Genomic DNA, 17,444 nt, shown 5'->3' on the forward strand with positions numbered 1-17,444 from the left:
GAGAGGAAGGTTTTAGGGGTAACTATTATATTTCAACTATTAGATTTGATCACAGAAAACTGCGAGGAAGGTTTTAGGGGTAACTATTATATTCCTGTAACGGCACTTGCAGCTTAATACACACACACACACACACAGAGCCACTTTTCATCAATCAATTCCAGAGCATTAATGATCTAAGTCATAGAAAAATCATTAAAATACTCTTAATGTGGCTTAGAAATAAATATAATATAAAACTATAAAATAAGGAAAATTAAAGAACATGGGTGGGTAGAGAGTGAGGTGCACGTGTGTGTGTGGTGGCGGCTCTGGCCTTGAGCCGCCTGATAACTGAGGAGCTCTCCCTTTCTCCCTCATGTGACATCACATACACACACATCATTTACATAGAAGTTTGGTGTTAATAAATCAATTGTTTAACTTCAAAAACATTTATTAAGAGATACATTAATAATTTGAGCTTATTAATACCAGTTCCCTTCATATACAGTAAAATACTTATTTTTACCTCATTTCATTTCTATGCAAATTAATGATTATATATTGTATTTTTTCTATACTGTAGTAGTATTTAATATTTTATATTATCAATGTTAAAACATAAACCATAAGAGGCTGATCATACGAGAATACTGTATATAATAACAAATGTTGGAGGGTGTATGCTGGTGGTGTTGGAGGGTGTGTGTTGGTGGCATTGGAGGGTGTGTAAATTCAGTTGCCTCTGAAAATGTCCTGAATAAAGACAAAATGTAAAAACTTTGTAACTGATACCAGTTTCCAAAATACTCCCTGCTAAAATGGGGGGAGCATCTTATATGGGGTTTTTTATTTCATTATTTATCATGTTTATACATTTAGTACATTTGCCATAGGCTGAAATAGGTTTTAATGTATCATGTCTGAGGTGTCTCCATAGGTGAGAGTGTCTTAATGGAATTAATCTCGATTTAGCTAACTATTTCACTAAATCGAGCAAAAACATAATGGAAAAATGCCTTCCACTAAATCGAGTTCATTATATCGGATTCCATTAAATCAAGAGTATACTGTATTGAGAAAAATGTTACACCAAATAAAATGGCACATCTATAATAAATATAAAAATCTGATAACACTAACTTTGGTAATACTGTAACTGGTTCTGTCTTATGAAAAATTGGCAATATCTATACAAATGCAAATTCAATACTTAGCAGAAAGCTGAAATAAATAAAGCATAGGCATTACCCATCTTAAAACCCATTGATTTACTCACTTTAAGCATCAAGACTGTTTCAAGGAATTTGTATTAACATGATTGCCAACACTATTATTGATCTGACATTGCGGCTTATTCTCTCTCCCTCTTTTGAACTATCTTATTGCATACAAATACTGTACAGTACTTAAATTTAAGCCATCAAGAGTAAATCTGATAACATTTCACTTAAGGACATTGCAATTTTTTATACTACTATGACTGGAAGCAGTTACACGTGTTTTACCAGGAATGCAAATTGTTATATATCCTCTATATACAATGTGTGAAATCCAAAGCATAAGTAAATTGATACTATCCAAAACTCCCTTAAAATACTATACTCACTCAAAAAAAAGTTCCAGTTATCTATCAAGTGAAGAAAATACTTTAAATCTTTAATTATTGTACAATAAGGCCATTTCCTAACATGTATTTTACCTACTTAACACATAGCTCTATTTATGCTGGTTACTTAATACATCAAGAAAAGTGAACTGAAAAGAGGTGAAGAATATTTTGAATGTGAAATAAATTAAACTTTCTTTAAAGACATACAGTAGACGATCATTTTACCACCAATTGTTTATTCAAGGCAGAGTTTTACTGTGCTTTATTAATTGAAACTGATATTACTATTTAACCACATCAAACACCTCTTAAACATGTATGGAAGATAATTAATTTTCAAATTCCCACCGCAGTGCGTGCGGAAATTGGCGTGCGAAGGGTTGAAGCGATAGCATTCAGTCCAAAACCACACACTCTTTAATATAATTGATTGCTTTATAAAGGTTGGCTCGGCAAATTAACACTAGTCACGCACTTATCATTTTTATCAAGTTTTAAATTTTTCATCGCACTATTGTATTGAGTTATTTAGTAGATATAAGAAAAATAAACAATGTGGCAACTTTGCAGTAGGCAGCCAGCCACATGGACTGTGCCTGGGGAAATTTACTTTGCTTATAAATATTTATGGCACTTGATGCAGCTACTGAATTTGGGTAATTTAAAACATACAAGCATGAAAACAATGTATGCTTACATTTATTATATATACCAATAGTTATGAGCTGTATCAAGTGCCATAAATATTTGTAAGCAGGGTGCATGTAACTGGGGGCACACAGCCCAGCCACACAGCTCCCATGAAGTTAGCCCCCCACAACATTAACACCACCACTCCTCAACCCTGACAAACAGACATTTATTGAGTTATATGCCTGAAAGATATTATAGTTAGCCACTAAACAAGCAGGAATAGAATAATATTGGTGGCGATACACACCCTCGCATATTTGTGTTAGAAGCTTCGTTTTCTCAATTTTTTCTCCTGGGAGGGGAGGGGGGCAACCTGGCTAAGGGCTTAACCATGCAAGTGAACCGCCTTTTAAGCACGGTAAAATGATTATCTACTGTATAAATTAAATAAAAACTGTAGCACAATCCTGTTTCAGTGTGAAGAAAAAAGTAGTGATTAATGTGATTAAGGAAAAAAGTAGGTGTGATTATATATATATACCAGTATGTATACTGTATAATCTAGTTAAATTGCCAAACCTATAATTATTGTTCCCATTTGTAGCAACTGTGGCTAAATGACAGAGTCTGGGAGTTTAACCTTTGTAGGGAGTGGTGGTGCCTGCAGATCTTCCTCTTCTGTAAGACTAAGTCGAGTCAGGTCCTCTGGTCGCACTAATTTCACTGGCATATGAATGGGATCTGCCTGTACACTTAGTCCACTCTGATGGGTGACAAAATGCTTCAATGTTACATACAAGCTTCAGGTATCTAACTAATAACAAAAGTAATCCTCGACAAGTTTTACTTATTATTTTTTCACACCAAATTAGTAAATTATTTAAACACCTGAAATTCTATCAGTTACAGCTCCTTATTTTAGAAACAAAGGCCAAATTAGATCACAACTTGAGGTAGTGAGAAATTCCCCTGATACTGTTCAATCTTAAATATCAACAAGCGCTCATCATCTTGCATTGCTCCTAATACTGATACCAGGTAGAACTGTAGTTAAGAATTACAATAAATTTAACTCACCGCATAAGCCTTGGCCTTGGGAGGAGTGGCTGTGGTACACACTGCAAAAATCACATACACCGTAAAGAGAACCAGAACCAGAACTGAGGCCACCAACAAGTATGGAGGAACACCAAGACGTCGGGATACACAGTGCACGACTGATGGATCTTCAACGGGTTCCATCATAGGCACTGTAGGTATAATGCCATAATTAATTGCAAGTATAGTGAGCTCAAGAATGGTAAGGCATCAGAAGTGGATGGAATCATAGATGGAATGATAAGGATGACAAGTATAATTAGAGTGGATGAAAACTGTGCACAGTACAATATGGGCAATGTATGACAGAAGAGTACTGAAGAAGTGATAAGTTTCTGGATGACAAGAACTTATTTGTGGCATTTATGGATTTAGAAAAAGTATATGAGAGAGTTGACAGAAATACAATATGAGAAGTGCTGAATGTCTGGAGTAAATAGGAAGCTTGTGAATGCTGTCCTTAATTTTTATAGGGAGTGAAGCAGGTCTTAAAATGGCTTTCTCAATAGACCGGGAAACTGGTTCTGAGTGAAAGCACAAATTAAATAAAGGTTATGTAATGTCACCATAGATGGGGCAGTTAGAGAAATGAAAGCAACGATGATAGAGAAAGGTGCAACTTTGCTGAATAACAACATGTGATTTCAATGGGAAAGCGAATCAACTGCTGTTTCTAGATACAATAACCCTATTCTAGCAGGGAATTCACAAGGAAAATTACAAATGTTAGTGAGTGAATTTGGGGGAATGTAAAAATTAATAATAATAATAATATTTGGTTTTGATGTGGTCTAGTAACTTGTTCCCGTCTGTTATAGCACTAAAGAAGGAAGTGTTTTCTACTTGACTGCGGACGCCAGGCACCATAAAATTATGTTCACTCCCTCTAGTGTCCTGCCAGTTCATATCCCTAATCCTTGCAAAGTTTGTTGTTAGATACTCTGGGCGCAGTCCACTGAAAATCCTGTAAACATCCGCATCATCTCCACTAAACATCCTCATCATCTCCATTACACATCCACAACATCTTCACCAAACACCCATATCATATCCACTACACATCCACATTATCTCCACTACACCCACATTATCTCCACTACACACCCACATCATATCTACTACACATCCACATTATCTCCATTACACACCCAAATCATATCCATTACACATTCGCCTCCTATCACATTACACAAACTGTAATGCACATGTTTTAGTTCTTAGCTTAAACTGAAATAGGCAAACTAGATAAGTCACTAGATGCACTATTAGCAACCACCCATTGACTCAACACATTCATTCACCTCCCAGAGTATAAACACGCTGTTCTTCATTTTTTCTTATTTTATATTTATCGTCTTATAAGATATTTTCTTTATTTCTAAATCACATTAGAGTGATGAAATTCCTCATCTTAAGTTTTTTTTTTTCCTGTAACAAAAACATCATGCAAAGCCATCTCACAGGACACAGCTGACTGGTGATGTTGTGTGTTATGTTATGAGTTGCACACTGTTCTGATTGACTGAAATCAAAATAAAAAAAAATCTTCATGGATTCCATTTTTATTATTTTTTGAACTTAGGTCAGACTGCGACTCATTCTCATATCCTAGATATTACAGAAATTAACAAACTACAAATATTTACTTTAACTCGCACAAGATACACTCATACAGATAATATATGATGTTTTTTCTTGTGTTACCAAACTATACTTTATATAACAAAAAAAATTCCCATGTTCTCACAATTTATCTGAACTAAAAATACAGAACTTTTTCCATACTGTATATTGAACGAATTTTTCGGATTCGTTTTATGCCGAAAACTTCCATATACAGAATTGACTGCTCACCAATTATTTTGGCATAGGTAATACTGTATACAGTCGGCCCATAACATACGTGGGTTTATAATACACGGATTTGCAAATACGCGGATTGCCCCGCCGGAGGAATATTCTGTACATTGAAGTAATTGAAGTACATTCAAATCGCGCGCCATTCAACTTGCGCGCGGCACCGAACACGGGACACCGCCCGCTCCCGCAACCTCACACACACACGCATAGCTCTCCCTCACTCAGTCAGTCTCGCTGTAACCACGCTTGTGTTGACATCAGCATTGTAGTTGCAAAAATATTACATTTCCGTGAATGTATTATATCAAGCACAGTATGAATAGAATATCACTAATATAAGAGTATTTTAACCGAAAACTACTAAAAAAAACGAGTAACGTATCTTGAACATCGGAAGGCTAGGTAAAGTCTTTTGTTTTCATGTAGTTTATCCTAATTTACATTGAAATGCATTACGTTTCAGCAAAACTACTATTTATTTCTGAGAATATGGAAATGTAATATTTTGCTGAAATGACGTACGTACGTATTACAGTTGGGTCTCACATTACGCGGTTAATGTAACCCGGAGGGTACCGCGGAAAGTGAGGAACGCGTAAAGTGAACAACATAACATATGGGATTAATTGAAATGGAGTCCAGGCCGATCCCCAAACTCCACTTTTTGAAGACACACAACTATGTTGTAGTAAAAATATTATCTTAACTTTATGATGGCATGCACACACAATTAATAATTAAGAGAAATATCAATAATATTAGGTTTTTTAACACTTACATTAGTAGAAAAGATGGCTGGGCACACGGGGATGGGCGGTTGGTTCCGAGGCAGAGGGCAGATTATTGGCCCTCACCTGTATCACTTGTATCAATTGTATCACTATCCACCACAGAGGCTTGCAGGGCCTCTTTGTCAAACCCCCCAAAGTTCATATAAGTCCATATCCTCACTATAATTATCACTATCACTGACTTGGGCCGGTTGTAGTGGGTGGCGGGTGAAGAACTGGAAATGTTTTGATGACTGGGCGACCTTGTGCGCACCATTTTCGCGCCTCTTACACAACATGGCGGATGGCGGGAGGTTTGGATCCAAAAATGGCGCGGCTTGCCAGCCGCTCTCCGAGTAATGGCGTTCACGACCGCGGAATGTGAGCATGTTAGGTTCTGGCAAGGCACCGCGTTAACGGTGAAACGCGGAATGCGGGACCGCGTAATGTGAGGATTGACTGTACAGTGGAAAGTGACGAAAGCAATGACTCGCTTTCTTTCGTTCAAAAGATGTTACCGTAATCGCTTTTTGAATGGTTTTCAGTTAAAAAACTATTGTATTACAATAATATTCTATCCTAATTCACTTGTGATGCAACAGTTTTTTTAACTGACAACCATTCGAAAAGCGATTACGGTAACATCTTTTGAACGAAAGAAAGCTAAGTCATTGTTTTCGTCACTTTCCACTGTAATACGTACGTCATTTCAGCAAAAATATTACATTTCCGTGAATGAATATAATATCATTGTAATATAACAGTATTTTAACCGAAAACTATTAAAAAAACGAGTAACATCTCTTGAACATTGGAAGGTTAGGTAAAGTCTTTTGTTTTCGTCATGTATTTTATCCTATTTTACATTGAAATACATCACGTTTCAGCAAAACTACTATTTATTTCTGAGAATATATTCATTCAGGCACAGTTTAGGTAAAATATACATGTGCTGTAACATTTTTTTAATTGAAAACGATTCGAAAAACACGTACCCTCTAGCCCTGTTCAAGGAGAAGACTGGGAGGAGCTGTTTGGTGCTCAAGACGATGACAAGGAAAATGATTTTGATGGATTTTAATAAAAATATTCAGAAAGACCCTGGCACTGTCAAGGAAAGTGGTTGCTGAAGGCTTCCGGGACATGGCAGAGGACGAGATTAGGGAGCTAATTGAAGAGCATGACATTGAGCTGACCGAGGAGGATCTACAGGAGTTAGTAGACTCAGGCAAGGAAAAGAAAGCGAAAGGGAAAGAGGATGAGGAAGAGCACCAAGAAATAACGTTGGAGAAGTTGGGGGAGATGACCAGGAATAATGAGGCACTGAAAAACCTAGCCTATAGTATGGACCCCTCCATGGTGCGTGCCCTGAAATTCATGAGAGGGATGGATGACGTTTTCGCTCCATACAAAAACATCATGGAAGAAATGAAAGAAAGAGACGACAACTCCCCATCACCATGTTCTTTGATCACCGAAGGAGAGATTTAACACCATCAATCACTGGTGGCAGTGAGGAAGCAGCTGAATCCACCGTCGCCCCCACTTCACCACCCGTTATGGAATTGAGTGACAATGAGCCCGATGACCCCCGTCCTGTCGCCGAGGATAGGTACTGTACAGTAAAGTGAAATTTTTATCTCTTTTTTTTAATAGCTTTTCTTGCCATGTTTATTGTTTGTAAAAATGCACAGCACAGTACAGTTCAGTACTGTACATAGGAAGTGGAGGTGCAGTTATTCACAAAACATTTGTGTTCGTTGTCGGCAGTAGTGACGGGGAGGAGGCAGAGGGGGTGGAGGAGGCAGAGGAGGTGGAGGAGGGAGCGGAGGGAGTGAGTTGGGAGGAGTGGTGACCTTGGACGCGGGAGCAGGGACACGTGGAGATGCCAGCCAGTACATTACGGGTGTATTAATTGTTTTTAGAGCTATTTTTGCATTTTAATATTAAATATTGTACATTACGTTTCAACAAAACTACCATTTATTTCTGAAAACATGGAAATGTAATATTTTTGCTGAAATGATGTACGGTACGTATTACAGTGGAAAGTGGGATAAAATTGTGACGAAAGCAATGACTTTCTCTTTCTTTCGTTCAAAAGATGTTACCGTAATCGCTTTTCGAATGGTTTTCAGTTGTGGGATTATAAGGCTAATGATAGGATAGAATATTATTGTAATACAGTACGAGTACAACAGTTTTTTAACTGAAAACCATTCAAAAAGCGATTACGGTAAAATCTTTTGAATAATGAAAGAAAGCGAAAGTCATTGTTTTCGTCTTTCCACTGTAATATGTACGTCATTCCAGCAAAAATATTATATTTCCATATTAATTTCTGAGAATACCTATATTCATTCAGTCAGCTAAGGTAAAATATACTTGTGATGTAATATTTTAATGAAAATACGGTATCGTAGTTTTCTTTTGTTTCAAATTTAATTAACAAAGATTGAAGTTTCAAATGTAATGAACAAAAATTTATGTACAGTATCTATAAATAAACTTTAATAAATGAATACTTGGTTTTACATCGTCCTGTGCTACCATACCATGGATTTGGCTACTTTGGGCTTGCTATGATGACGCAAGAGATCTGCCCTGGCAACTGTACCGACACTCACAGCTGGTGGTGCATTTGTGCATCGTTTCCATTGTTTACTGGTAGTTACTGGTAAATATTTTTCAACCTAACGAAACTATTACCCGTTTAGAGGTCGACCCCCAATTTTTTGCCAAATAATTTGGTCTTAAAAACTTGAACTACACACAGGTATATACGGTAAATAAGGACATGGGGGGACCAGGTTTTTTTTGGGGGGGGCAGCACATATACGAGGATTTTTAACATCCACGGGTATCTCTGTTACGTAACCCCTGCGTATGTTAAGGGCCGACTGTACTGTAATATGGTCAGTGTGGCAGAAGAAAGATGAAAATCCGAAAGCAGGCCCGTGGCTTCGAAGATGAAGCTATGCCACTGGCTTCAAAGCTGAAGCCTTTAGAAAGTTTCGAAGTCAAAGCAGAAGTCCAAAAATCATGACTTGCAGAAGCCGAAGATGGCTTCAGTCCCATGCCTGATCATAAGTACGGTATGACTATTTTACTTGAACTAATATATTTTGAGCATAAATAAGCCAATCTTTGTTAGTGTAATATGCCGACTGTTGTTTTAAACAGTTGTGCCTCCGTGCTGATATGGACGTCTAAGTAACATTGTTGTGGCTTAATTAGTCTCACAGTAGGGACTGTCCTTCCACAGCAGTAGCAGATTTGAAACTAAGGTTTCAAGTAACTGGACTTATAATAAACTATGCTTACTTTGTCGGGACTGCTGGAGTGCCTCCTGGAGAGGGTTTTCAACCTCAGCTTCTGACAACACCTCCATGAAAACCTGTGGTTCAGACTCAACAACCACAATGGAGCTGTCATCGCTCATGAAGTATGTGACCAGTGATGAACGGACAATGTGGACAGCCCCAACGAACGAGGAGTACACAGAATGCACCTGCCTCAGTGGACTCAGCAGATGGATTGAGGGTCCCTCATCATCGTCCTGCAATAATACTCTTTTGTAATATCCTCCAGCTAACTTGGACATCTTTTATGTACTTCCTGAGAAAATAGTTCAAATGTTATTAAAGAATTAATTCATGCCATTCAAATACATTAAAAGAGAATGTCTTAAAAGACAAATGACATGCATCAGCAGCAGTAACATTCACTCCCATCTACAGTCACCTCTTCCTCTCTTCTCCCTACAAGCATAAGCAGCATTTCATTAAAGAAACACATTTCACTGCCGAGTCAATTTATAACATATACAAATTTCAATAGTGTATTTGCTAATAGGTTCAGATATTCCTCCAATGCAAGTGCTAACATGAACATTAAGAAAACTACCGGTATGTTCTTTTAACAACAATCAGACAGTAAAATCATTGAATGAGAAAAGCAATTGTCTTATTCCAAAAATAAACCCTACATAGCAGCCTTCCCCCTCAGCCCTACAATTGGACATAAAGGAGCATAAAATAACCCCTTATGGGAAATGCTCTCATCAAACAGAGTTGACCGTGGATTACTCAAGTAGTCAGGACACTTTGAGAGAATGGGGAGTAAAAGACACATTAAAGAGAGCATAATTCAGAGGCAGATGATGAGAGTAAGGGCAGAGAGAAGGATGGGGGGTATGGACATTCTGCAGATGTCACAACACTAGACTTAGAGTAAATGAATGACAGCAAATGAGGTGTGTCTGCAAGATTAAAAAGCTAGCTTAGAGATTTTTTAGAAGAAAATTCAAAATACAGTGGTGACATACAGGCATATAATCAGACATGAACTGCAATAAATCAATACAACATTACTACTGTACTACACCTTTTTCTTGGACTCGGCCACCTTGATCTCCTGAGAGTCACAGCCAACCTTGCATGATGCTGTACTGGGTGATGTCTCATTGTATGCTTCCACACATGCTGTAGAAGTAGTTACTAAATCAAATATAATATTCATATCCAGTGTTGTATGACAATTAGTAACTAGAATTTTGACTGTAAAAACACGTTCCCCAATTGGTCATTAAACGTCAAAGACCTATGAAAAATAATAATATTAAAAAACAATTCAACAACTTGACAATCTAATGAAGCTATCCTACAACGCGGAGAAAGAAACCAATGTGTATGTGTCATAATCCTGATGTTTTACGTTAACTCTGCCTCAAGACTTAGGTGGGATGAAAGTACAGTTCAGTAAAGTGTAATGTGGACTATCTGCATATCTTCACTCCAAACACTTTGTAGATATGGGTAACAAGTACAGTGGGGTATGCTATAACGAATCTAATTGGTTCTAGAACCTTGTTCGTTATAGCATTTGTTCGTTATAGGATTAATCCGTTCCAGGCCCCCAAATACAACCACTTAACACTGAAAAATATAATATAAAATTGTAAAAATTAAAAAGTGCATAAATATGCATCTAAACCCCTGAAATAAAGAATATCATTAATACTTGTAATAAAAAAACAATAAATTAGTTAAAAAAAAATAATAATAATAATGTTCGTTGTAGGAGTTTCGTTCGTTATAGCATTCTCAATTTTATAGGTAAAACCGTTCGTTATAGGAATATTCGTAGTAGAATCCATTCTTTATAGCATACCCCACTGTACTGTACAGTGGTCCCTCGGTTAACGAACACAATTCGTTCCAGTCGTTCGTTAGCTGAAAATTTCATGAACTGAATATATTATTTCAATGGGATTTTGGGTAATTGGTTCCAAATCACAGAAAAAGTACATACAAAGTACTGTATGCCAGTTATAGAATTAACAAAACAATAAACATAAACTAAATACAGTACTGTACTGCACAGTATATTGTGCAATAATAAATAAAAAAAACAATAGAATACTGCATTTTAACTTACTTTGAGGTGTGTATGTCGTATTACCGGCAGCTTTGTTTACATATCAAACAGCTGATTGTAGAGGCAGTCGATGATGACATGCCATATTCTTTACAGAGTGCATTGGTTCTAATGCCTTCTTCATGTTTCATAATAATTTCTGCACTGTATATTATCAATATATTAACTAAATTTCAGAATGACCAATAATTTTAATGTTAAAATATAAAAATATTCAAGAGACCAACAAAATCGATGTTCACTCCACTGTAAACAAAGTTAAACTGAGAAGGGTTGTTGGGTGATTCAAGCAGCTGATGGGTGCACAAAAACTGTTCCCTTTCCCTATACTGTCTATATTATTAATATGTTAACTAAATTTCAGAATGACCAATAATTTTAATATATAAAAAATGCAGAAATATTCAAGAGACCAACTTTTTTTATATTTACTTCACTGGAAACGAATGTAAACATAGAACCAATTACTGTATTGGCGGACAAACCGATCAGCTGATGTGCACAACAAAACGCTTTTGTCTTATGGATTTCGTTAATCGAAGTTTTGTTCGTTAATAGAGCTTAAAATCCTTATGGGAGCTAATTCGTTAACCAAAATTTTGTTAATCGAACCGTTCGTTAACCGAGGGACCACTGTACTGTGGTCCATTGTGGTGGTGATGGTACAGAGCCTTTACCCATTTAGCTCATAACCAGCCAAAGGATCAGCTCTCCTACCCAACTACACCTATAACTCCAAACAGAACCTTGCCCTGACAGAACCCCAGACTACCTCACCTTGAGAGATGCTCAGGTAAGAACCAACAAAACCACCCAGTTTGTACTTAATAAAGTATTAAATCAAACATAACACTGCACCTGTACAGTATTGTAACTTAAAACAGGTATTCTTTGGCAGGTGTAAGTTGTGTAACTCACCATTACAACAGATATTCTTAACAACAAGTAACTCAATAGCAGAGTAAACACTTCTCACTGGCTAACTCACCATTATAACAAGTATTCCTCACTGGATGTGCATCACTGCCATCAACAGCATTTCCATGGTCATGGTTTTCAACGATGATGTTGCTGATGGAATAGAGGCGGCAGCCTCTGGCACACGCAACATGGTTACTTGGCTGTAAATGATAAGGAAAACAATAAATACACAATACCAGCATAGATGAGGCTAATTAAAAAACAAATACAATATACTGTATGTACCAGAGTCATTACACTGTACCAGTAAATGCCAGCAACAGCTTAAAAGTACACAAATATTAGTATGGTAACAACTTTCTGACATATACCCTGTACACAACAAAACCAAGGTCAAGTCTGTTACACACACTGACAGATTGTTCCAAGAGTTTACAATTTTCACTTCAAAAAGTTTACCCTGACAATTTCCCAAACTTGTGGCTTCTTCAACCTTGACCCCTAGTGGGGTGGGCGTCCGCCAGCTCCAGGTATGAACTCTCGTCTGAGTAATGCCCTGTTAAATGATAATAATTGATAATTATTCGGAGTGTGACCGCCCGCTGTTTCCCAATGAAAATGGATTTAAAAATACCCAGTTTTCACTGATTTTATTAGAAGATATTGTATTATGTTGGGAAAAAATAAAAAATGGCTGAAATCATGTGATAACCTAACCAAACCTAACTTATATCTTAACTCCCCTATATCTACAAAAACTAAGCATTTGCCCTAGAAAATGAATAGAAGTGAAAGTAATCAGACTACAAAACTGTCATAAAACACCCCCAAGGTAGTGGACATTTTGCCACAACAGCCCAAGTTCCTACTAATGCTATTTCACCATGAGTGCGCTGATTGGCTAATCGTTCATTACCGGAAAAACAACGCAAGAACTATATTTGACCATGACACTAGCAGCATTTGGCATTTATTTTGCCTTGAGTCGATCGTTTTGCAGCTATAAACATACCTAATCATATTTGGTGCTACTGGATTTCCTCGTTATAACAGTATGTACTATCCACGGTTATACAGTTAAGTGGTCAACCTTTGTGACCATCCACGTAAAAAGCCCCAGCATTTAAGTGGATTCCATTAAAAAACCACTCGAAAACTGAAAACTCGGGATAAAATCTATGGATTTAAAACTCCAGAAAATATATACGGTACAGATTTTTAGCTGAAGTGTTTGAAATTTCAATCTCTTTCTGGCGTTATGCATGCACACACGTGTCCCCACGCCAGTCTCCCACTTTGTTTTGTCTAGACCAGTGCTGTGTTGTGTTTACTCCTGCCTTTGTTGTCTTTTTGTGCATGTTGTGGTGAATTATTTTATCACTTTTGTAGCCATGAGTTCCCAACCCAAACAAGGTGGTGCAGCACTCAAAAAGAAGCACACTAGCTATAGTATAGATGCAAAACTAGAAGTGAGTAGACAAAAGAGTGGGAAGTGGACAATCCACCTAGTCCTGTTTGTTTCTTTTTTATCCTCCGACTAATCCTCCATCCCCCAACACTTACTTCCATCAATCCAATCAAAGCAAACATCTCTACCTTTGATGCTAAGTAAATAAAAGTATTTTACGTTAATTTAATTTTTTTTAAACATTCTAAGAAGTATTTTGTCTCAATGAACCACTGGAGTGAGCAATGCACCAGTAACGGTTGCTGTGGACCACCGGGTCACTGACACAACCTACGCTGCCTCAACACACAGACCCCAATGAACTTTAAGGACGTTAGATAATTTATAAAGTTAAATAATTTCTTAAAATAATGTGTTATCAAATGTTTAACAAATGTTTCTAAGGTAAACAATTGTTAAAAAAATATCATAAAAAAAATTTTGAGTGTCGTGTAGAATGCCATGGTCCCAATTTGACCGATTTCCATTATTTCTTAAGGGATTCATTCCCCGCTTTAAATGAATTAATTATCCGAGGCGTTTTTCCGGTCCCAATCAACCGCAGATATCAAGGACCCCCTATACTATAGTGTGCGGTCTACCAAGCTGGAGCCACTATAGTATGCGGTCTACCGAGCCGAAGTTGACCTAACCTACAGTATTAGGTTAATGGATGGCAGTGAAAATATCTCGGTAGACACAACTCCAGCTCGGTAGACCGCATACTATAGTAGCATCTGCTTGGTAGACTGCATACAGTACTATAGTGGCACTCCATATTTCTGTTGTGCATGGAAACTAATAAGAAATATAGAGGTAAAGATTCAGCTAAGGTCTAACACAGAATTTCATATTTCTATTTATACAGGGAGAAAGCAAAAAAATTAAGTTTCCAGCGTACATTTATATTTTTCAAGTATTTCAACCGGTAAGACCTCCCCAATTACCAACAATATTGGTAGTTCAAAATGGGGAATAGAGGGAAAATGTGGGGTGAGAACTAAAAAGAATACCAAACAAGCCTTTGTAAACCTTAAGGTTTTGCACTTGTAAGGTTAAAAATATGGTAATGTCTAAGAACACCACTACCACCAGAAGGAGTTGTTCGATTTTGTTAATTTTTTCCACAAATGTTCCTATCATTATAAAAGGCGACATTTACTCGAACCAAATAGAACCTGACCTAACCAACCAAAGGAGCCTACTTAACCTTACCTAACTTCCTAGCCAGAGGTGCTTCCCTGTCTGGAGAACTGTCAGTTGATTGAAAATGTCCAAAGGAGGGCCACCAGACTGGTGCCTGCACTTTGACAGCTCAGCTACCCAGAGAGATTAGTGCCTGCAATTGCCTAGCTTATACTGCAGACGAGCAAGGGAGGGAACTAATTGGAGTGTATAAATATCTCAAAGGGGACTACAGTACTCAATCGAGTGTCCACACCTGGAGCTGGTGGATGCTCGCCCCACAAGGTTGAAGAAGCCACAAGTCGAGAAAATTGTGAGGGCTACCGGTAACTTTTTTGGAGTGAGAGGATAAAAGATACTAAGCATCCAACATCATTGCATAAGCCACCTATCCACACGTGACATTATGACACTAGAAACGTCAATATTTACAATAAAAAAGTTAATATTTACGTTGTCCCAAGATGCATGTGACATTCCATACACAAATATGAATATATTTCCTACTCACCTCATAATTCTGTTTTAGTTAAGGGAATAAGGACAAAAGTATGGTAATGAGTAAGCGCGGCAGGGGAAGGTGGGCAGCATAACCACAGGAGAAAAAGCTTTCCCTCTCCCAAGGTGTTCGAGGTCGAAGTTGAAACCCCTAACGATAAAATAACACCTTTCTTTCAGCCTTAAAACTCACATTTGGGTTAGTGTGGGGGGAATAAGACTTGGTGCATCCTTCCTCGCAAGCTGTCACATCACTCAAGATACTGTCGAAGCTGTTCTGTCCCCAACACACCGTCAAAATGGTACAAACTATCAAGGCGCCACATACATTCGCCATTGTTGCTGCTGTTCTGACCTCACCTGAAACGTCACAATAAGTGTTCTCTTGTTGACTCTGCCTTCATCCATCTTATCAGATATAATTACGCTCTTATATATAAAAATTCTCACATATACAAATAAATAGTACAAATTATAATATTTAAATAATAATAAAAATCATTAATTTGGTTTTATATTTCTGGATCAAATTCTTATGCACCTTTTCCGCCACTGTCGATGAAACGGATAAGTTCTTATGTGGCGATAACACCAGGTGCTACAGGGTGTCCCATAAACTTCCATACATAGGAAAAATAAATTGTATATGAAAATCCATTTTTATTTCTATAATATGCTCTACATGACTACTGTTCTGTTGACAACACTCTTCAATGCTGTCCTCCACTGCTGAAGAACACGGTCAAGCACAGCTGGGGTTATGCTTGTAATGGCGTTGGTGATACGTTGTATGGAAACTTATGGGACACCAATCACCATATATATATATATATATATATATATATATATATATATATATATATATATATATATATATATATATATATATATATATATATAATCTAGTAATAGTCTAATGTGCTTATCCTTTCGATATTGGTAACTTATCTATAGCTCTTATTCGAGGAAGTACTGTTTTTAAGTGTTTAGAAGTGCACCTGTATCACAGTCTTTCTATAATATTTATAAGTCATAAAATGTAAGCTGCTCTGAAGGAGATTAATTATGAGTATATACAGCTGCTCCCGACTTAAGACGGAGTTAGGGACCGACATGCAGGTCGTAAGTCGGAAATGCTTAAATAATACATAGAAAATCTAAAATGGGGGTCTCTTTTTCTTCTCAGCACCACAAAACACTCACATTTAAGCTTGCCAGCCATTTTAAAGTGAATTACAGATGAAAATTTTGTCTGTACTGACTTTGGGACTCCAAAATACGTAATTTGACCAAATTTTGGTACGACTGAGGCAGACTGAGGCAAGTCGTAAGTGTGGGTGGACGTAAGCCGAGTAGGTCATAGGTCGGGGAGGAGCTGTATTCAGTTTTGTATATGTATTATTAATGCAAAATAATGTCGATTGCTTGATTGATATAGATTTACAGCTTACTATAACTTCATGTGTGAAGTGTGGTGGAGTGGATGAAGAGGAATACACTAAGGTGGTATGGACATGTGCCGAGGATGCATAAAGACAGGCAAACAAAAAAGTGTATGATAGCTAGAGAGAGGGGAATGTTGGGAGGGGTAGACCAATTGCAACCTGGGAGAAAAGAGTTGGAGAGTTTGGTGAAGAGAGAGCGGGAAGGGGAGGAAGTATGTTTGAGAGAGCAAGGGAGGTATGCAAGGATAAAATGGCCTGGAGACATTTCTGCCATGGCCACCCCATTGGGGAGTTCCCGGGAGGGAACAAGGCGTCGGCGATATTGAGTGATTGATCAAAACAGTGCTGCCGGAGCAATAATGTAGTGCTCCCCCATCTGGACCTTTGGAGTACTGTACTGTGAGATGATTTGGTCCCTGAGATGTGCAATAGACTGCCATTTGATTGAAAATGTCCAAAATATAGAGGACCACCAAACTAGTATCTGTACTTAATGGTCTTTAGAACATAAAAAGTATCAAATTAACACTGTGATTAGTAAAGTTTGATGTTAC

The 17,444-nt window shown here is 37.4% G+C and overlaps 1 protein-coding gene across 1 annotated transcript; it reads right to left on the reverse strand.

The window, feature by feature from the left end:
* Positions 1-418: 418 nt before the first annotated feature.
* On the reverse strand, positions 419-15,819 carry LOC121860710 (transmembrane protein 59-like). The gene is made up of 6 exons (XM_042358014.1): positions 15,639-15,819; positions 12,383-12,515; positions 10,342-10,439; positions 9,280-9,514; positions 3,305-3,477; positions 419-2,990 (listed from the first exon to the last, which is right to left on the reverse strand). Exons 1-6 carry the CDS (start codon positions 15,780-15,782, stop codon positions 2,841-2,843), a joined length of 933 nt encoding a protein of 310 aa, XP_042213948.1. The 5' UTR covers positions 15,783-15,819; the 3' UTR covers positions 419-2,840.
* Positions 15,820-17,444: the final 1,625 nt, after the last annotated feature.

Source organism: Homarus americanus, unplaced genomic scaffold (genome assembly GCF_018991925.1).
Source record: "Homarus americanus isolate GMGI-L3 unplaced genomic scaffold, GMGI_Hamer_2.0 scaffold23617, whole genome shotgun sequence".
Classification (NCBI taxonomy): Eukaryota; Metazoa; Arthropoda; class Malacostraca; order Decapoda; family Nephropidae; genus Homarus; species Homarus americanus.